The sequence below is a fragment of the Balaenoptera ricei genome, chromosome 11 (genome assembly GCF_028023285.1).
Source record: "Balaenoptera ricei isolate mBalRic1 chromosome 11, mBalRic1.hap2, whole genome shotgun sequence".
Lineage (NCBI taxonomy): Eukaryota > Metazoa > Chordata > Mammalia > Artiodactyla > Balaenopteridae > Balaenoptera > Balaenoptera ricei.
Window position 1 is genome coordinate 67,934,669 of NC_082649.1, and position 20,637 is coordinate 67,955,305.

At 47.9% G+C, this 20,637-nt stretch overlaps 2 protein-coding genes across 7 annotated transcripts in view; both read right to left on the minus strand.

The window, feature by feature from the left end:
- The window catches only part of C11H3orf62 (chromosome 11 C3orf62 homolog), a 49,030-nt gene extending 47,107 nt beyond the window's left edge, over positions 1–1,923 (minus strand). For all 3 annotated transcript variants that reach the window (XR_009505861.1, XM_059939625.1, XM_059939626.1), the window contains exon 1: positions 544–1,923. Coding sequence is in view for 2 of the 3 variants with exons in the window: in XM_059939625.1 (XP_059795608.1) it covers positions 544–1,232 (689 nt within the window). In the remaining variant the exon portion in view is untranslated. The remainder of the gene's footprint in view (positions 1–543) is intronic.
- Positions 1,924–2,020: 97 nt separating this feature from the next.
- USP4 (ubiquitin specific peptidase 4) overlaps positions 2,021–20,637 on the minus strand; it is a 48,864-nt gene continuing 30,247 nt past the window's right edge. For 2 of the 4 annotated variants that reach the window (XM_059939620.1, XM_059939617.1), the window contains 12 exons: positions 19,570–19,794; positions 18,721–18,804; positions 17,206–17,300; positions 14,635–14,826; positions 13,916–14,004; positions 9,362–9,589; positions 7,618–7,688; positions 7,246–7,364; positions 6,767–6,916; positions 5,644–5,747; positions 3,013–3,101; positions 2,021–2,595 (listed from right to left, as the gene is read on the minus strand). In XM_059939620.1, the coding sequence (XP_059795603.1) occupies positions 2,437–2,595; positions 3,013–3,101; positions 5,644–5,747; positions 6,767–6,916; positions 7,246–7,364; positions 7,618–7,688; positions 9,362–9,589; positions 13,916–14,004; positions 14,635–14,826; positions 17,206–17,300; positions 18,721–18,804; positions 19,570–19,794 (1,605 nt within the window). In that variant the 3' untranslated portion in view covers positions 2,021–2,436. The remainder of the gene's footprint in view (positions 2,596–3,012; positions 3,102–5,643; positions 5,748–6,766; positions 6,917–7,245; positions 7,365–7,617; positions 7,689–9,361; positions 9,590–13,915; positions 14,005–14,634; positions 14,827–17,205; positions 17,301–18,720; positions 18,805–19,569; positions 19,795–20,637) is intronic. The other 2 variants (XM_059939618.1, XM_059939621.1) reach the window with 2 other exon arrangements.

Below are 20,637 nucleotides of genomic sequence, written 5' to 3' on the forward strand. Positions count from 1 at the left end.
CATATGGTCCTCCTTGCTTCAAATCAAGGTGCCTAGGATGAGGCAGTTTGCAGCTACCTGGGAGAAGAAAAGGTCTAGGGAAGACCTTATCCCAGGGAAAGCCTAAAAAGCTCTGGGGTGAGGAAGGGGAGCAGAAGCAAGGATGAAGTCAGGGCCCAGCCATCGATCCGCCTCTCCGCAGTGTGGGGAAAAAAACACTGGAATTAAGATGTGTGTTTCTGCAGCACAAAAAATAAGATGACTTTTAAAACTAGGTTCTTTAACATTCACTACCCCTTTTAGTACTGCAGAGTGCTTTCCATGACTGGTTAGACATCCAAGACCCCTCACCCCCTCAAACCAAACACACACACACACACACACACACACACACACACACACACACGCTTTCTGAAGAATGTTTACAAACTTCCCAAATAAAGTCTTAGAGCTTCAGAGGGGAGGCAAGAGTAGTGTTATGGACTCAATTTAAGATTTTCAACAATTTTTTCAAATATGAGATACCCTTAATTGTAGCTATTAAACTATTCAGATTGGAATCACCTTAGACTGTCTTTTCTCCAGTTCTCCCCATCTCCTGCCGCTCTCCAAAACTGCCTTTCAGGTGCCAAAATGGAGGAATGCATTGATATGTTTTCCTTGCTGGTCAGAGGTTTTCTTTTGGGGCATAGAGCGCGTGTCTTTGCATTCACGGGTTCGTGGTTTGGTGCAAAGGCAAGGCTCTCATTCCCAGGAGCACACGGGACAGGAGAGAAAGGAGCCGCAGAGGAGCAGGCTGCCAGCGGGTGCCTCCTGCAGAGGAGCCTGTGCGTGGCGAAGGGGAAGGAAAGCGGCGCGGCGTCCAGCTCCAGCCTCTGCATGCCTGAGCACTCCTGGGAATGACTGACTCCTTCAAAGGCCCGGTCAATGGCTGCAGTCAGCTCCTTTCTGCATCTTCTCAGTTTTTCAGACATCTCCCCTAAAAGCGACCATGTCTTTATTATACAATACACTGGAAATGCACACAGCAATGTGAAAATAATGTTACAGATGAGGTTGTAAACCACCCCCAAATGGGGTATGTGCCACAATTTCCTTAAGTTTGATCCACGCCATGGGTCGGAGAGCAGGGAAACCCACACTCCCGGCGCTTTTTTCCCCGTGGGGTCAGGGGCGGCCCGCAGTTCTCCGGGAGGGAGGAACCGGCGATGGAGCCGGAACCACCCCCCCTCCCCCGGCTCCGGGCCCCTCATCCCAGCCGCAGCCCCTTCGGTCGCAGGCTCCGGCCCGGCCCCACCCAGCGGCCAGCCCCCGAGCGGAGACCCACAGCCGGGTCCTCACCGAGCAGCCGGCGATACCGCAACGCAGCCCCTGCCAACGGTCGTCGCGCGCGCCCTTATCGATCCTTCGCGTGTGCCCGCGACTGACAGGCCCAACCCCCATGGCTCAGGTTAAAGGTCAGACAAGAAAAGCCCGGATGACCTTATTCTTTGAAACAACGCAAGGGGAAGCAAGGGCCCCACGCACGGAGGGGACAGGGGGCTCAGGCCTCACCGCGACAAAGACAAGGGCCACGGGAGTGCAGCCCGGGCAGGGGGCCGGAAGCCAGACCGCCGAAAGAAAATCGGCTGGAGGGGCGGGGATCTCATTTCTAACCAAAATCTGCAGCCAGAATGGGAGCCCTTTCCAAGCCCAAGAAGGTTCCCATTCTTGAGCCAACAGGGAGAGAAACGACTGGACGCGACCCAGTACCCAGCGGTTTAGTGTACCAACTTCCAAGTGATATCTAATAAAAGTGCCAGAGGGGTATCCAACTGTCTCAATTCATCAAGGATGCTGGGGGACATAACAGAACTGCTAGGTTCCACAGGAGACTGAGGGGCAGGAAACCCCAACACCAAGCATCTTCATTTCATTAGGGAGAATAAAGCTGGATATTCCAAGATGACACAAAGGGAAACGGAAATGGGCTTCGGTGGCTAATTTTTAGGGTTTTATAAACCCATCTCAGTGCACAGCAAGGGAGAAGGGGACGACATCATTTACTCAAGGCTTCATTTACTGTGGGCAGACTACTGGGCGGAACAGTAATCATCACCAGAATCAAAAATCCAGGAACTCAGGGCAGCCTGTGGCAGGTCTTCATGGCCACACCAAACTCAATGACAGTGTGTCCCTCCCTGTTCTCTGGAATCCATCAGACATACTCCATTATGTGCCCCCCTCCCGACCCCTACTTTGCAGCTCCACAGGTTTTACAGAAATTTCTCACCACCTGTATAAAAAGAAAAATAATTCAGCCTCCTGACATAATCCTTTTTTTTTTTCTTTTTTTCCTCATAAAAGAAACAATTTCCTCATCCAGTTTTTAGACAGAACACTAGCAAGTCTTCAGTGTCAAAGGTATTCTCCTGAGGGATTGCACTGGTGCTGTGGTGCAGGGTCACTGAGGCAGCATCAGTTGGTGTCCATGCTGCAAGTCTCATCATCCCCCATGCCCTGCTGTAAGCTGCCTGGTCTCGTCCCTCCATCAAAGGATCCAGGAAAACTGAGTGAAGTCGTCTTATACAACTCATCATCTCGACGCTGGTAAAACAGCACATAAGCTGCTTTCGTCTAAAACATAAGAGGGGCAACGTCCATTCACTGGTTGGAAAAATCACCCAATCACCCATTCCCCCCCCCCCCCCCAGCTTTTCGCTCTGTTCAAAACACACCACTCTCAGGGATCCGCCGTCTTGCCCTGTGCAGCCACATACTGAAGTGACTGTGAAAACCCTTCTACCTGAGGCTGGCTCATGCTGACCCTCCCCAGGGAGTGGGGAAAGGCAGGGGCCTTGTGACAGACCCCGAGGAGAGTTGAGCATCTCATTTAGGAAGGGTCCCAGAAGGAATGGCAGCCAACTCTTTCTCCACCACACCTTGCTTCCACCGTCCCAGCAGAATGACTAAATAACCAACTAGCCCGGGAGACTCTTCCCAGCTCTAATCCCTAAAGGTAAGAGTAGGAACCAGGTATTAGGGCCTACTCACCACTATTTGATCCTCGGAGGCCAGGGACACACTGCTATCATCAAAGTAATACCATTTCCCGTTCAGTTTGTTCTTCGCGTACGCAGTGTCTGCCAAAGCAAGAGAATACTCTAGCCGGTCACCAAGAGAGCTAATCTGGCTAGCTCATTAGGGTGGCACTCAACAGCAATACAATTCCAAAACATGAAACAAACAGAGTCTGAAATTAAAAGTAATTTATAGGTTGTGTCCTAACAACCAAAAGATAACTCATCCTTTAAAAAAAAACCTGTTCCTAAGGAGGGCGGGAGGGAGGGAGGCGTAAGAGGGAAGAGATATGGGGATATGTGTATATGTATAGCTGATTCACTTTGTTATAAAGCAGAAACTAACACACCACTGTAAAGCAATTATACTCCGATAAAGATGTTAAAAAAAAAAAATCTGTTCCTTCTCAAAAAGGCACTAAAAGGGTAAAATTGGAGCTGCCAGGGACCAAGGCTTTAAACTGTAATTTTGGAAAACTAATCCAAAAACTAGAGGAATCCAGTGTCAATCTTGAGGATGGCTATGAGCAATAACCCAGAGTCAGGGGACCCTTAAAAGGAGCTGATACTTTAAGATTTAAACAAAACAACAGTTCTCAAAAACATGCCAAGTCAAACTCCCCCACTTCATCCAGGCAGATGGTTGGCTACTACTGCCTCTCACTGCCTCTGGAGCCTGTGGGGTAATCCCAGAGAGGGACACACTGGGTGTTTGGGTTTGCAAAGCTGGGATGTGAACAAGAAAACTTAAATATATCTGCCTTTGAAACTGTGAGTCAAGAATCTGTGGCTGGGTAACAATTCCTCACATCGGGCCAAGCATTTCCCCATACCGGGCCAAGCATTTCCCACATCCAACACTTCCGGTTTTGATTTTACACTATTTCCAAGCAGGATGTGTTTACAACAGGAATCCCAGCAGCAATACCCAATTCCTGCTCCACCCAGACTCTCAGAAACAACAGAATCTGATGGAGATCTGGTTTCCAGTCTCAACCTGCTGTGTGGCTTTGGCAAGCTGGTTTTTTTTTTTTTTCTTAAGCTGTTTAACCATTACTCACTGCAGTGCCTACTGCACCAAGTGGTGGTGGAGGACATGGGACAAAGTGACAGAAAAGGCGCCAACGGCCTATCCCCGCTGTCCATGCTTGGCATAACAACAGCAATGGTTGCTCTCAATCTTGGCGTTCCAACTGTGGACCCTATGTGGACCTGCACATAACCAGCCTAACCTGGATGAGGAAACTGAAGCCTAACCTGGATGAGGAAACTGAAGCATACAGAGGCTAAGTAACCTGCCCTAGCAGTGTTTATATGCTAAAATAGAAGTTAAAAATGAATACATGTGTCCAGTATGCATGAATATAGATAGTGAAATTAATTTTGGGAGAAAAAAGTTAGAGAAGAGTAAGTGCTGCAGGATATGATATGATCAGAGATTGCTAATAGCCACTCCAGTAGAGCCCCAATTTTCAAACAGGCACAATTTTTATTTCCCATCCTCTCCTACAGCTAGATGGTAGCCCTGTGACAAAGTGATAGCCAATGAGATGTATGTAGAGGAGTTGAGGGGGACTTCTGGGAGATCTGCTTAAAAGGGAAGGTCATGCCCTTTTTTCCTCTTCTTCTAATGGCCTGGAATGTAGACCTGAGGGCTGGAGACTGAGCAGCCATCTAAAGGCAAGAGGTGATATGGTAAGAATGGAGAGGCAGGAGAACAGACTGCTGGGCCAACAGAAAAAGCCTACCAGTATAGAAGAGAAGACTGGGGTTTAGGGCAGTTTCATAATCCACTGTGAGTGTAAATGGAACTGACACCTCCCATGGTGTCATCTCTTGGGGTCCTGACACTGGGTGTAGTGGCAGTTATCATGGTGCGGATGCAATAGAAGAGATATGAGGAAACCCAGCTCCTCACTTCAACATCACTAACACCTTTCCATAAACAAGTAACAAAATAAACTAGCAAAACTATAAAAGTGAAGGTAAACCTACACATTATAGAAATTTTGGAAAATAAAGTAGAACAAAGAAAAAATAGTAAAATTAACATTTTGGTCTCTCTCCTCCTAGGCTTTCCCCCCTCCTATCATAGTTTCTCTGTCTTTTGTTTCAATGTAGTTGTGATACTACTTTCTGTAATGATGCAATTTTGTGTAGCTGTTTTCCCTTAACATACCATGGGTATTTCCCCATGTTATTATTAACTTTATTTTGCAATGACTGTGTACTCTTCCATGAAATCGATGGACAGAAGTGCCAACGGTTGATCACCAATGCTATTATTAATTTTCCACTATTATAAATAATACTTATTTTTGACTATTATAAGTAGGTGAATATCTTTGCACATGAAGCTTTTCCCCAAAGTCAAGTAATTTCCTTAGGTTTCCCAGAGGTGGATTATTGGATTAAAGAATATGAACCACCACCCTACCAAAAAACTTGAGGGGCAGCAATATGGAAAAAGCCCGCAACCTGAGGCCCGTGGAGCTGTGTAAGTTAAGTGCTTAGAGCAATGCCTGGCACACTGGGAGAGGCTGGTGAAAGATGACTGGCCATGGGCATTTCAACATCTCAGAAGGAAGCAGATGCCAGTACTTACAGTGGCCAACCCCCATGGCTCCATAATGATTGGACACGGCAATGAGGTCGTACACATAAGGCCTTGCTGACAGGTCACAGACAAACTCAGACATGTTCAGAGCTCTGAGCACAGAAAACAAAAATAACCCTTCAATACATTAAACTCAGAGAAAGAAGTCGGAGCAACCCAGCAACCCCTTTCATGCAACAGGCTATAACACAGGGAGGCCCTCAGAAACTAACTGCAGAAGGAACGAATGAACAGTCCAGACAGAAGGGGCCCTGGGGTCTTGTTCTGACCACTGACATGTTCAGACTGGAAAAGAGAAGCCTCCTACCCGAGACCAAATGTCAAGGAAGGGCTCTGGGCACAGACACGAGGGCTGCAGCAACTTTGTAAAAATGGCTGTTACTATCAGAATTACAATTAGTGCCATAAAAATTTAAGCTAAATACCAAAATAGGCGCCCAAAAGCTTTTTTCCCTAATGTTTTATTTTGAAAATTTCAAACATACAGAAAAAAAGAATTTTACAACAAACATGTATATACCTACCACCTAGGTCTTCCCGTTGACATGTCTATACTTCATGTATCTATCTACCCATCCCCCATCCCCCAAAAAGCATTTTTAAATCTGCATATTGTGGAGGGACTCCTACCTTGTTGACTGACTTGCCTGTGTCACTTACACTCTGTAACCTGGGACCCAAGAGGACACTAGTAGACAGCCAGTCCCAGTCCCTGCCCCAGGGACAGGACTGTGGTGGATCTGCACCCCCAAAAATCCAACTCTCCCTAGCAGATTACTCTCTGGTTCCTTGTGCCCCTGCATTAACGAGGCACAGCATGTCCTTGTGCTGCCCTACTGAGCCTGGGCTCCCTGGGACCAATGACGGATGGGAAGACCAGTTCAGTTAGGCTGCGTAAGGGTTCTCGAGAGAGAAAGTGCTTCTACTGGAGAGTCCTTTCCTTACAGACACGGAGGGGAAGTGAGCCAAAGTCTAACTTCTCAGAGCCTAGCAACACACACACCTTCACGCAGAAAAGTCTTTGGCAGCAAAACACTCTGCCAATCAGTGCCCAGATTATCTGCCTGTTTTTTAATTTTCCCAAAAATAACACTGCAGCCCAGGGACCCACCTGACTGGGAATTCCACAACTGTATCAAGCTTGTCCCTCCAGTATCTATTGTAGGAGAAACGTTTGAGGTGGACCACCAGAATCTTCGGCAAGGACCACAGGTCAAACTTCTTTGTGGCCTGCTGATGCTTCTTACAGTTAGGACAGTACCTGAAAAGAGAAACCTCCACTTAGTGGGGAGGCAGGGGGCCAGTGCCGCCTGGGCTCTCAAGCATGGAGGCAATCCCATAACATCCTTTCTTGTACTCAGCATGACTGCTTCAGGGCAGGGAGGTCTCTAAGCCACCTTCCAAAAGAGGGTGATGGCTTTCCTAGTCTGGAAAACACAATTCACACAGAAAAACCTGTGCTGTAGGGTCAGCCATGTAAAACAGTGACATGTCCAAATACAAAGGGTTTTAGTGTACACAGATGGCCCCAGCAGATTTCAGAGTCCCAGGGTACCTGGGTGCCCCTGCCCAGAGGTGGGAGCTGCATACCAGGGGTCATGCTCCCCAAGGGTCTCCATGGTAGTGAAGAGCTCGATGCAGTCTCTCAGGGCCACTGCTGTCTTCTTTTTCTTCTGAGGCTGCAACATGCTGACGTGCTTCTCGTAGGTCTGTGAGGAACAAAGTGCTGAGGTCTGCTGAGGAAACAAAGTCTTACCAGGCTCAGCCACAACCTCACGAGCTCTCACGCCTGAAATATAATGTACTTTCTGGAGCCTCTGAACATGTAATGACAAAATCTTTAAGTGCTTTTCATTCTCGGTCTAAAACATACCTTGCTAAACTGCTGGGGAACTGGTGAGAGAGACCCACCCGAAGCAGAAACCAGCACATACCCCTGACCAAGAATGCCGAGTGACCTACCTCAGATTCCTGCTCGTCATAATAACGGCTCCGGGTCTCACTATCCCAATCGATGGCTAGTGTAGATCGAGCTGTGGAGGAGGACCAAAGTATCACTCACTACTGAATGGCCAGCAACAGTAGAGGCTCCTCAGGTGACAACAGTGAGAAGGACCACACTCAGGCTACGCCATCAACACCTGCTCAACCATCAACAGCCACTGCCAAGAGTGATGCTCTGCCTTGAGCCAGCCAACTCTGAATCCCTGGGCCCCCAAATCCTTTGGCAAAGATTTCCTCAACGCTACAGACACACTTTAAAGGCACTAACTACATAGAATTCTGAAAGGGCACAGGTCAAGATGGAGTAACAGTGGCCAGATTTCTCCTCTTGCCTTAAACCACAAGAAAACCTGACAAAATAGAGGAAACAACTGTTTTCAGACACTGAATATTAGGCAGAGCAAGAGTGAGATCCCTGAGAGAAGGCAAAAAATAAGGTGATGCCTACATGGCCCCAGCTTATTGCCTGGAGGCATTTTCCAGGCCATAGCATGGGGGGGCAGGGGAGGAGAACAAAAGACTGAGTTGAGGAGTCAAAGACCAGTGTTCAAGAAGGGGGCTAGGGACTTCCCCTGGTGTCGCAGTGGTTAAGAATCTGCCTGCCAATGCAGGGGACACGGGTTCGAGCCCTGGTCCGGGAAGATCCCACATGCTGTGGAGCTACTAAGCCCATGCGCCACAACTACTGAGCCTGCGCTCTAGGGCCTGTGAGCCACAACTACTGAGCCCTCGTGACACAACTACTGGAGCCCGTGCTCCGCAACAAGAGAAGGCACCACAATGAGAAGCCCATGCACCACAACGAAGAGTAGCCCGTTTGCCGCAACTAGAGAAAGCCCGCGCACATCAACGAAGACCCAAAGCAGCCAAAAATAAATAAATTCAAATAAATAAATTTAAAAAAAAAAAAAGAAGGGGGCTAGAATTTGCAAGGCATTACACTAAAGACAAGAAGCCGCACGGAGGGAATGGAGCTGCAAAAAGACAAGAGAGACCCAAAACCATCTCAATAGAGCTGTTTAAAAAACTCTTTTTAGGTAATTATTTAAAAAGGGAAGAAAGCAAGCTAGCAAACTAGAGGACATCTAGCAAATCTCTTCTCCAATGAAGGAAGCAAAAAGACACAAGAGATGCTTTTGCAGCTCCCCTCCCGACCCAGGGCAGGCATCTTCACTGTCCACATGTTGCTTTTCAGGCACAACACACGTCCCGTGTGGATGCCCCTTCCCATCTGTACAGCAGTCCCCATTACAGGCTCCAGGTAACAGCCTGTGAAATCTATGACCACCCTCTAGATGGGTCACACTTCATGAGTATTCTCATGGAACAAAAGAAATATGCATTTATTCTCATAAGTTTGGGGAAATACTGCCACCTAGGAGGGCCACAAGAAGTGTTATCAACCAGAGCAGAAGTCCTGAAGGATGTTGGGAGTGGAGGGAGAGCTCGTTTCCTTCTGAAATCATCAAGGACGGAAGAGAAAAACCTGACAAGAAGGCCAAGGGAAAGTGCGGAGGGGTGTCATGTCTCTGAAGCAGTCTTTAGAGAGCTTTAACCCAAGGATCACACAAGTGTCTGTTCCTGGAGCCACACTATGAGATGATGAAAGCTCAGTGCAGTCAGTGAGTGCTGAGTGCAAGTATTTTCCAATAGATCCTAAGTCCCCAAAAGCCCAGTTTGAAAGGTCAGAGAAAGTGCTTACAGTTGAGTTTAAGCAGTTTCCCATCAGCTGCAAGGGAATTTAGGTCGGCTGTGCCATAGGAGTTCACAAGGCAGAAGGTAAAAAGCCTTTTTGGGCAGGGCCGGCTTTTGAGCTTCTTTTGGGTGGTCTCGCCATGGTCACTTCCCAGCTCATCCTCCCCACTGTCCTCTGTTTCTGAAAGCTGCTCTCTGCCTTCTTCCTGATGCTCCATTTCTTCTTCGTCTTCTCCTAGCATACAAATGAAAAATAACATGTATGTAATTTGCCACCATTTCAATGCTGCAATTTTTATTTCATACCTAACTGTGGTGCTTCCTTCCAGATTCAGTCCTGTGTGTGAACTACATCCACCCCTTTGCATTTACAAGGCACTTAAATTCACATGTGACACCCCCACAATCTGGTAAGCAGGCAAGTGGGCACAGCTATTCCATGATGAGGACGCAGAGTCCCAGAGAAGTTCAAGGAGTCACCAGAAGGTACAACAGTGAGTCAGCAGTCCTGCCAGTCCTAAATTTGGGGCCCTCACCACTTGGTACTTTACTGGGCTTCATCCCACATAGTCTGACTCTTTCAACTTGATCATTAATCACACAGAGAGAAAAGGACCAAAATTAAACCCATACTCAATACTCAAGAAAACCGGCTGGTAAGAAACAATTTAAAAGTAAAACTTTAAATATGATAATGAACACAAATACTAAGTAAAAGTCTTCAGTTCCTCCACAAGAAACATGATGACTGTCCCTTCAACAAGTATTTACTGCATGTCTCTCAGGTGCAGGCGCCATGATGGGCCCCAAGGAACACAGCACACAGGATCCTCCTCTCCTTTTTTCTCCTTATTCATTTGAGATTGCTGAGTTTCAAGAGTTTGAAGAGGGGGAGTTCCCTGGAGGTCCAGTGGTTAGGACTCAGCACTTTCACTGCCAGGGACCCGGCTTCAATCCCTGGTTGGGGAACTAAGATCCTGCAAGCCGCGCAGCCAGGGGAAAAAAAAAGTTTTAAGAGGCATTCTAGGGACTTTCCTGGTGGCACAGTGGTTAAGAATCCGTCTGCCAATGCAGGGGATACGGGTTCGATCCCTGGTCCGGGAAGATCCCACATGCCGCGGAGCAACTAAGCCCGTGCACCACAACTACTGAGCCTGTGTGCCACAATTACTGAAGCCCGCGTGCTTAGAGCCCATGCTCCGCGACAAGAGAAGCCACTGCAATGAGAAGCCTGTGCACCGCAACAAAGAGTAGCCCCCACAAGCCACAACTAGAGAAAGCCTGCATGCAGCAGCAAAGAACCAATGCAGCCAAAAATAAATAAATAAAATAAATAAATATATATTAAAAAAAGAAATTTAAAGAGGTATTCTAGAGACATATGGTGATAAGTAAATTTCCCAGGTGTTTCCAGAGAACTGGTTGGTATATATGGCTGCAATAAAAAAATCCATGATCAGGCTCATCATAATTTTTGTTGTTGGGCAGTCAAAGGGGAAAGTTAAGGTATCAAATAAGTAATTTCAACAAAGATGGGGACAACTCCAAAAGGTGATGTAAAAGTAACAGGGGAAGGGAATTCCCTGGCAGTCCAGTGGTCAGGACTTGGTGCTTCCACTGCCGGGGGCCCAGGTTCAATATCTGGTCGGGGAACTAAGATTGCACAAGGTGCATGGTGTAGCCAAAAAAAAAAAAAAAAAGTAACGGGGGAAGAAAAGATTCAAAATATGAAGTTTATATATTTGGGGAAATAGCAATAGAAACGGAAACTGAGGAAAGGAAGACGTATATTCTACATAAGAATCCTCTTTCAGGGACTTCCCTGGTGGCACAATGGTTAAGAATCCACCTGCCAATGCAAGGGACACAGGTTTGATTCCTGGTCCGGGAAGATCCCACATGTCATGGAGCAACTAAGCTCGTGCGCCACAACTACTAAGCCTGCGCTCTAGAGCCCGTGCTCCACAACAAGAGAAGCCACCGCACACAGTGGTTAAGAATCCTTCTGCCGGGGCTTCCCTGGTGGCGCAGTGGTTGAGAGTCTGCCTGCCAATGCAGGGGACACGGTTTCGAGCCCTGGTCTGGGAAGATCCCACATGCCGCGGAGCAACTGGGCCCATGAGCCACAACTGCTGAGCCTGTGCGTCTGGAGCCTGTGCTCCGCAATAAGAGAGGCCGCGATAATGAGGGGCCCGCGCACCGCGATGAAGAGTGGCCCCCACTTGCCACAGCTGGAGAAAGCCCTCGCACAGAAACGAAGACCCAACACAGCCATAAATAAAAATAAATAAATTAAAAAAAAAAAAAAAAGAATCCTCCTGCCAATGCAGGGGACACGGGTTCGAGCCCTGGTCTGGGAAGATCCCATATGCCACGGAGCAACTAAGCCCGTGTGCCACAACTACTGAGCCTGCGCTCTAGAGTCCGTGAGCCACAACTAGTGAAGCTTGCGCGCCTAGAGCCCGTGCTCCGCAACAAGAGAAGCCACCGCAGTGAGAAGCCCACGCACCACAATGAAGAGTAGCCCCCGCTCGCTGTAACTAGAGAAAGCCCACGCACAGCAACGAAGACCCAACACAGCCAAAAAAGATAAATAAATTTAAATTAATTAATTAATTAAAAAAAAAAAAAGAGAGAAGCCACCGCAATGAAAAGCATGCACACTGCAACGAAGAGTAGCACCCACTCACTGCAACTAGAGAAAGCCTGTGCGCAGCAACGAAGACCCAATGTAGCCAAAAAATAAATTAAAAAAAAAAAAAAAAAGAATCCTCTTTCAAAGACTGTGTCTCGGGAGTTCTCACGAGGAAGGACAAGTTGGGCCCAGGACAATGCAGCACTTTCCTGTCAGGCCACAGGAACATCACAGCCATGGATGACAGTGTGACATGAGTCCCCATAAGCAGGACTCTGAAACAGCCAGTGTGCATGAGACTGCCAGCCTCAGCTCTCACAGAGGTTCCTTTCTCAATTAGCTCACTTCACTCCTGAAGCAGTGACACTGCCCCTTTTACGCCCAGATAAGCCTGCTCTGCTCTCAGACTGGCAAGTGAAACACTGCCCTGCCCAAGACACTCAGAGATTCAGCAGGAGACAGCCACCACAGGCCTAACAAGGAGCAATGGCAGTAAAGAGGTTAGAATTATTTCAACATTAAAGAGGATCTGAAGTCTACGCACCAAGGCTCACTTATGGAATTCAAAAGAAGGCAGTGAGAACAAGAGACTGAACAAGAGACTGACAGATGGAATGTCTAAGAAACTAGGCTAATTGTAACAATAGCAAATACTGACATGATGCTGTTATTAACTGAGCATCTATTATGTGCCAGATACTCTAACCACACTATCTCATTAAACAGTAACCTCAACTCTGTGAAGCCGTTATCATCATCCCATTTTGCAGATGGGAAAACCAAGGTTAAGAGAGCTGAAGTGACTTTTTGAGGTCTGCCCCACACCTCAAGCTGGGAATCACAGTGCCTCAACTTCCAGAGCACTAAGAACCCACAGGTCACCCAAGGTCTGCTCAGAGACTACCACTACAGCTCCAACATGTCTGCTTGTGGGACCTGTGCACAAAATACACTCCTGTTCATCCCTCGTGGGAGGAGAACATGATATTCTGGGCAAGAACAGGAGTACGACTATAATAAATACTCAACCTATAATACCAACAATTTGGAATATCCCTTCAGGACAGAGCCTTCTGGTCATTATTTTTAATGTCAATTCTCACTTTCCAGGACCAGGCGTGTCTTGCAGAAATCCGGGCATTTGAATTTTCAACTGAGAATATATATTCAGCTATTCACAAAGCACAGGAACTGGAGGACATTTCTGGTTTTATAGGAATAAAGCCACCTAGTCAGTCACGCAGGCCCCCAAAAGAAGGATGACAGCCACAGTGCAGGTCTGACACAGCTCCCTGGTCACAGATGAGCTTGTGAGCACTAGGCCACAGAAGGATGTTGAGGGCTCTGGGTTTCTTGCAACAAGTCTATCCTACTGCTTTTCCAACTGTGGCTCGTCACTCCCACATCAGGAGCTGTCCAGAGCCAGCTACCACCTGTGGCTTCCTGGGTAGAAAGAAAGAAAGGCCCAAGAGAACCTGTCTCTGCCTTCTGACTGGCTGGGCAGGACATCTGTCCTCCCCAGGGGCGGCTGCTGGACCATGGTGATGGGTAAGGGCCAAGACAAAAGCTCTACAGACACAAGCCAGGTTGTGAAGGCAGCCAAGTGTACTCAGCAATCCCAACAGGTCAGAATCAAATCCTGACTCTGCTACATGACCCTTGGGCAAGTCACTCAGTCCTATTATGCTTAGTCTCCCTGAGGTGAAACCCAGCCTCCACGCCTAAGATTACACGAGGTGTCAAAGTTGGACAATGGGCTCTGGCAGAGTGAAGTGGTGCAGACAGGGCTTCCAGGTCTGCTCTCTAGGCAGAGCCCCCAACCCCGCCTCAGAGCCTCCCTCACCCATGTATACAACACCTTTGGAAGAAGAGGGAGGTCGGGAGGGATTTGGTCAGTCACAGCCCCACAGCGTGGCGTGCGCTCACCTTCACAGCTGCCCCTGGAGCCATTGCAGGCCCCCAGCTCCAAGGGCGAGCTGCCAGACTCATCAGGCAAAGGTTGTTTTATATAGCGGCTTGAAAAGAAGAAAGAAAGAAATTGTTTATTAGTTGTAACCTTTACCTATTTTTCTCCACTACTCAGCCTGAAGTAGTTCCTAATTTATATATTCAGCTATTCACAAAGCAATTTATGTAAATAAAAGGGCCTTAAAATTCGTGTGATGGCTTAACACTTCAAGAAATTGAGAGGAACCTAAGAGATAAGTTTAACTACCAGGGCACTGAAGACTCTGAGAAAGCCTGTTTCAAATCTTTGATAAACGTTGCATGGCACCATCATTTAAAAAAATATTTCCCAGTAATGTTAATTATCAGGTTCAGAATGATAGTGGAGTAGTTCAGAAATTACATTCAAATACAAAATGCCATCAAAGCACTATACTCCCTCAAGCAGGTGACTGACAGGTGTGAAGACATGATTCCAGGGACTAGAAGAGGCTTAGGTGTTCACTGTCATGGTGCTTCAGATGTGCCAGATGTTCTGTCCCAACAGCACCTGTCCTGGCCCTCCCAGGGGCCAAGACAACTACATTTCTAACAGAAGTGAGCACATGGGGTCAACACTGGCACTCTGCAGGGGGCAGTCACTCTTACTGGGCCTATCTTATTTTAGATAACAAGCAAATCACATTCCTACCACCAACCTGATGCGCTCACAAACAGCCTGGTACAAAGACTCGAGGGTGAGCTTGTGCTTGGGGACAGAAACCAGCAGTGGCTGCCCATATAGCACTGCCCCAGCGGAAGTGCTCGACGGCCTGGATTTCCTTTCCCTGAAGTACACTGGAAGCGTGACACATTCAGAGCCGTCTGTGGAGGTGCTGCAGACCTCGTACCTGTGTCAATCACACAAGAGAGCACCTTCAGCGGCAGGTCCCTGTGAGAGACGGAGATCTGAGCTGCAGCTACATGGTGGCCAGGACTACGGTTACTAGGACAGAGTGCACTTCAGTACAAAAGGTGGATAAACCATTTCCAAGACGATGCTAGAGGATGGGTCAGGAATCCCAAAGAGGGTCAACTGTTAACACAAGGTGAACCTACACAACCCAGGACCTGGGACTAATGTGATCCTCCTTCCCCCAACCATGGCCTCAAACTCTGTGGTCCTTCAACTGGGACTCAACACAGATGACACCTGTCATCCAGACCATCACTTCAGACACAAAGGCACACGGGGGGGCCCAGTCCCCAAGTTCACCTTTTGTCACCCATCAAGGAGCTTAACTTTTAGAAAAAGGCATTCTCAATGCCCTGCGCTTTAATAAAACCAAATACTGTACAGCGACGTATACCTAGAATATAAGCCGAAGACTCTTTATTTCAAATGAGGAAGCAAATTTATAAAACTGCCATCTTTCTTCAAAAACATTGAAGTAAAAGAATCATATTTAATTTTTTTAAAAAATCAGAGATAACCAAAGAAACTGCTAAATACAAATCAATGATTTTGAAAAATGTGTCTTACTTAGTGAATACATGGGATTGAGGAGATTTATAGATGTTTTATCCTGGAACAGATGTTACCAAAATTGCTGGCAACCGACTGTAGTCTTTCCCTCTTCCTATAGGGGGAGACACAAACTTACCGATTCAACTTTTGAAAACTATAAACACAAACACACACACACACACACACACACACACACACACACACACACACACACACACAAACTCTCCCCACATGCCTGGCAAACAGTCCTGACTATAGTATATGCAGGAGGAGTTCAAAGAAAAACTCACAAAAACATCCAAGGTATGCTCTAGGGTAAGGACCCTGGGGTCCAGCATAATGGTCAAGAACCACGCCTTGGAGTGAGGCTGGCCCAGGTTCCAGATCCATCAGTGCCACTTTCTGGCTGCTGTAACCAGGCCAAGTGCCTTAATTTCTAAGTCTGTTTATCCAGTGGACAATGGGATCACCCACCTTCCAGTGTAGTGGTGAAGATTAAGTAGCTCAGTAGCACAGTACATCACATGCTCAAAAAAGTATTAGATGCTACAATTGTGTTTTCGTAAGACAATTATCAATTCATCATAAAGCAATTTGCTTTCCAATTGGCTGGCCCTCAAGCTCTCTGAAAAACCCTCCATTGGTGGTTTGCCAACCTCCCCACAAGGTCATGTCCCAGGTCTTCTCAGCACAGGTATGTGCGAACACTAGTTTCCAGAACTGAGGGAGACTGTGTTAAGGTCTTGGGGTAAGAAGTGGACAGTCCCAGTCCTGTGGCCCAGCATGAGCCTTGGCACCCTCCATTAGTAAAGTAAGGGAACACGGCTGCGAGCGGGGAGGCAGCCTATGCAAGTGTGAACAGAACTAGGATCTTGGGTGTGGTTAAGAATTCTTCCTTTTAGAGTGACCTAGAAGTCATTGGCCCCAAAAATGTACAGGGAAGGAAATGCCTCCTTTGTGTACTGCATTCCTCAGCCAAAATCAAAAACCGAAACAAAATCCTAAAAACCTTTCTCGGCAGAGGCAAGTTTCTGGCTGAGAGGGAATGAGGGAGAGACAACATGGGTGTGCTCCACATGCAAGCCTCCCTGAGCAAGCGGCTGCTGGGAGCTCAGACAAGCTCACACTCCACCCCCCCACCCCACCCCCACCTGAAGAGGGACACACACACAATCACACAAAGCAGCCTTGAAGCAAGAGGACTTGGGAGGGGCCGAGGAGACAAGCTGCAGTTGGAGTGTACTGTCCCCACAGGGATGAGAAAACCGAGTCTCAAGGCTTGCAGATGTTAGCGCTGGAAAAGGCTGCTTAAATCAACCTTCCCTGTCATCTGGGATGGCACCTGCCTGAGAAGCCACTACCTGTGGCTGGGAGAAAGGATGAGACCCTCCCTGTACTGCGTCCCTTCTCCTGTCTTCCCGTGGCCCCTTACAAGCTGTGATTCTTCTTGAGAAAAGCACTTCTGACAGCAGGACCATCTGCAGAACCACTGAACAGGCCTTAACAGGTAGCAACTGTTGACAAAAGCCTTGTTCATGCTGAGGAGAATTATCTGGAATGTCTAGCTCTGAAGTGCCAGTAGGCGCTTAGCATTGATGGCTGCCCCAAATTCCCTGAACATCCATCTCTTGCACCCAGGGGTTGGGGCAAATCCACATGAGCACCAACTGCCAGATTTTCTGCTCTGGAGACACTGACAGACACTGGCAAAGCCTCTAGAATGTTTCCTTTGACCCTGCAGCAGAAACCACTGAGTACTCACACGAAAATGTCATCCCGAGGCATGATGTGGTTTAAACCTTCATCCATTTGGAAAATTTTGTGGAACCGGTGATTATACACATCTGTGACCACCATCTAAGAACCAACAGTAACAGAAAGATTACAGGATGGATAAGAGTACACCCACCACATGCCGCAACTAAAGATCCCACATGCCGCAACTAAAAGGATGCTGCATGCTGCAATGAAGATCCCACGTGCTGCAACTAAGACCCGGCACAGCCAAATAAATAAATAAATATTTTTTAAAAAAGAGTACACCTACTTAATAACCCAGGCACAAATGAAAAAATATGTGCTGCCCCCAGAGAGATCACGATGCAACCAGCCCCAGAGCTCAGGGGCCAAGGGCCAAGGGGGAGCAGCATGGCTGTCACCACCAGAAAACATGCTACATCTGTCCCAAGGTTTACGACGGGATTTGCCCTCCAGTGGCAGGAATGGTGGGGAGTGAGTGCTGACCAGAGACCAGCGGTCATCCAGAATCCTCTGGGGTGTTTCCTGGGGCTGGAATTCCCCAAGCCATCCTCAGCACATAGCAGAAAAGACCAAACCCCAACCACCAAGACCTACCACCTGAAACCAGCAGGGGTGCAAGGGGAGTGGGGAGCAGGAGGGCACTGACCAGGGCTGGGACAAGGGAGGGGCTGGGGGCATCCAGGAGGACGGATCCTCGTGCAGCAAGAGGTCTTCACTTTCCCCACCTTCACACAGGGCCAGGCTCAGCAGAAAGGCCAGTGTGAGCAATTGTTTTTATTTTTCTATTTTATTTTTACTTTTTAATAAATTTATTTATTTATTTATTGGCTGCGTTGGGTCTTCGTTGCTGCGTGTGGGCTTTCTCTAGTTGCGGCGAGCGGGGGCTACTCTTCGTTGCGGTGCGCGTGCTTCTCTTGTTGCGGAGCACCGGCTCTAGTGCGGGCTTCAGGAGTGGCACACAGGCTCTGCAGTTGTGGCTCGCTGGCTCTGAGCGCAGGCTCAGTAGTTGCGGCACATGGGCTTAGTTGCTCCGCGGCATGTGGGATCTTCCTGGACCAGGGATTGAATCCGTGTCCCCTGCATTGGCAGGTGGATTCTTAACCACCGTGCCACCAGGGAAGTCCCAGCAATTGTTTTTAAATAAAGATTTCTATCAAGTCACTCCACAGACTTACAGAGTTTGGGACAGGAAAGAACTTCCAGCTTCTCACATTACAGATGAGGTCAGGTAGGAAGGGGAGGCAAGGTGAGAGCAAATCCCCAGTCCTGGCCCTCTGACCATAGCTAGTGTGTCCTCAATGGAGGAAAGACAGTGTTCCCAGGGCTGGAAGGGACAGACTCAGGCACAGTGTGCACAATGAACAAGGGCCAGGAGGTCTGAGGCATCCAGATATAATCACATGTGTGCTGGCCGATAAGACCTACCCCACAAAAGTGGCTACAAGGTTGAAACTTAACTCCAAAGGACTATGAACTGCCCCCAATAGGCTGAATGCCACTGAACACCTCGCCTTACGTTTTCTGCAGCAATGCCAGACAGCCTGGAGAGAGCCTCACACAGGTCAGACACGGCCCCCATCAGTGGCACAATCACACGGTACTGCAAAGTAGAGATGGGAGGGGTGACAAGGGTGCTCTGGAAAGGGTGGGATGAGTCAGGAGGAGCAGGCATCATGGAGGGCAGAGGTGCTCCTCCAGAAACAGTGTGTGGTGAGGTCAGGGCCCAGATGAGTGGCCAGCAGAGCAAATAGGCAAGTCTTCTGCATCAACACCCGCCTCTCTATTCAGGTAGCACCACAGAAGCTGGACCATCTCTTTCCCTCCTACACATTGCTTTATTTTTTTCTTAACTTTTTAGAGCCATTCACTACTTCCTTTAAAGAAATGTTACAATTATACAAACTGCCAACCAGTGCTTGTCATAAAGCCAGAAGAAGCATGCAGTGAGCCATCAGCAGGGCTGGACACTAAGACCGGCCTGTTACACCTTTCATTTGGCCTTTTGTTCTGGCCAGGCTCTCCTAGCTGATTTAGGGGTGAACATAACCAAAGGAAGTACTGTTTCTAGTCCCCTAACATTCAGATTCAAGGATCTCTTAGCAGATCAGCCAGGTTCCTTTAGTCAAATGAATGGAACATAGGGGAAAAGGTGACAGAGAAGCCCAGAGAACCTTCACAATATGCCTGAATGACATGGGATTACACAAAGGTCTGAGGGAGGACAAGGGCACACACTCAAGCCAAGTGCCAAGGGGTTTCAGAGGCAGCTGATGGAGCTGCTGCTGCAACAGATGGAAGCAGCCCCACTCTGGGTCTGGAGGCCACTCACAACAAGGGGTACCATGAGGGTGACGATTTCTGTTACCTGGGTCGGTCTGCAGCGAGGGTCAGCGGGAACCAGGAAGATCTCCATAACTCGATCTTTCTTCAAGGGCAGTGGGAGAGTTAAATAGCAAAATGGGTCAAAGGTCACAGAAACCTTAGCACATTCTGGGCAAACCAAGGTAGATTTGAAGAGGCCATGGAACGTGTCCACAATCACAGAGTCATTCCTCAACCTATGATTCTCCCAGGCTTCCTTTGCCACCACCTGGAAGAAAGCAAAGAGGATAAGTAAGACATTCTCAACACCCGCCAGTTCTTAGCCTCTGCATCCAGAATGATTCACAGCAAAATCTGAAACAGACTGTGAGGCAGTCTGTGCAGCCAAGAACTTGGTCCAGGCCAGTGAGGGCCAGGACTGCTCTTAGCATACCAAACTCATTCCACATGCCAGCTCCATGCCCAATCCTACATTTAACCAAGTGCCGATGCAGGATCTACGGGACAGAGACGAACTGAGAGCACTGTGGACACATGGACCTGACCGGGGAAGGACTGCCTCCTATAGGGCTTCCAATGATCCAAAGTCCCTTCAGTGAGCTTTTAATTTATGCTATAGTTCAGCTAGCTCATGGTTTTTCCTTTAAGATGTGAATGCTACTTTGAAGTATTCATATTGATCATCCCAATGTGATAGGTGGCTTAAATACTAAATTCCTTCTTCATAGATCTGAAAATCAAGGCAAAAAAATTTAAGTGCCCTAATAATATTAATAACAAACTATTTTAATCATCATAGATGGATTTTAATGGATTTTAATAATCCCAAGGGCCCACACTACAGGCACTTTACAGTTTTCAGGGTACCCTAGTCTCTGGTTCACCAATGTAATTATACTAAACAAACTGACTCTAACTTGAAGAAGCCCAAGAGGGAGCATCAGGGGTAACTAGAGTTAGCCCCTTTGTAACGTGCAATACATTTCCATATTAGACCTCACGTCCACGTCACAAACAACAGTGAGAGGCAACCAGAGCCCTGGCACCAATACTCCAAGACCAGAAGAATGCCCTTGCACCTCCCAGTAGGAGACAGCTTCTTTGGAATACT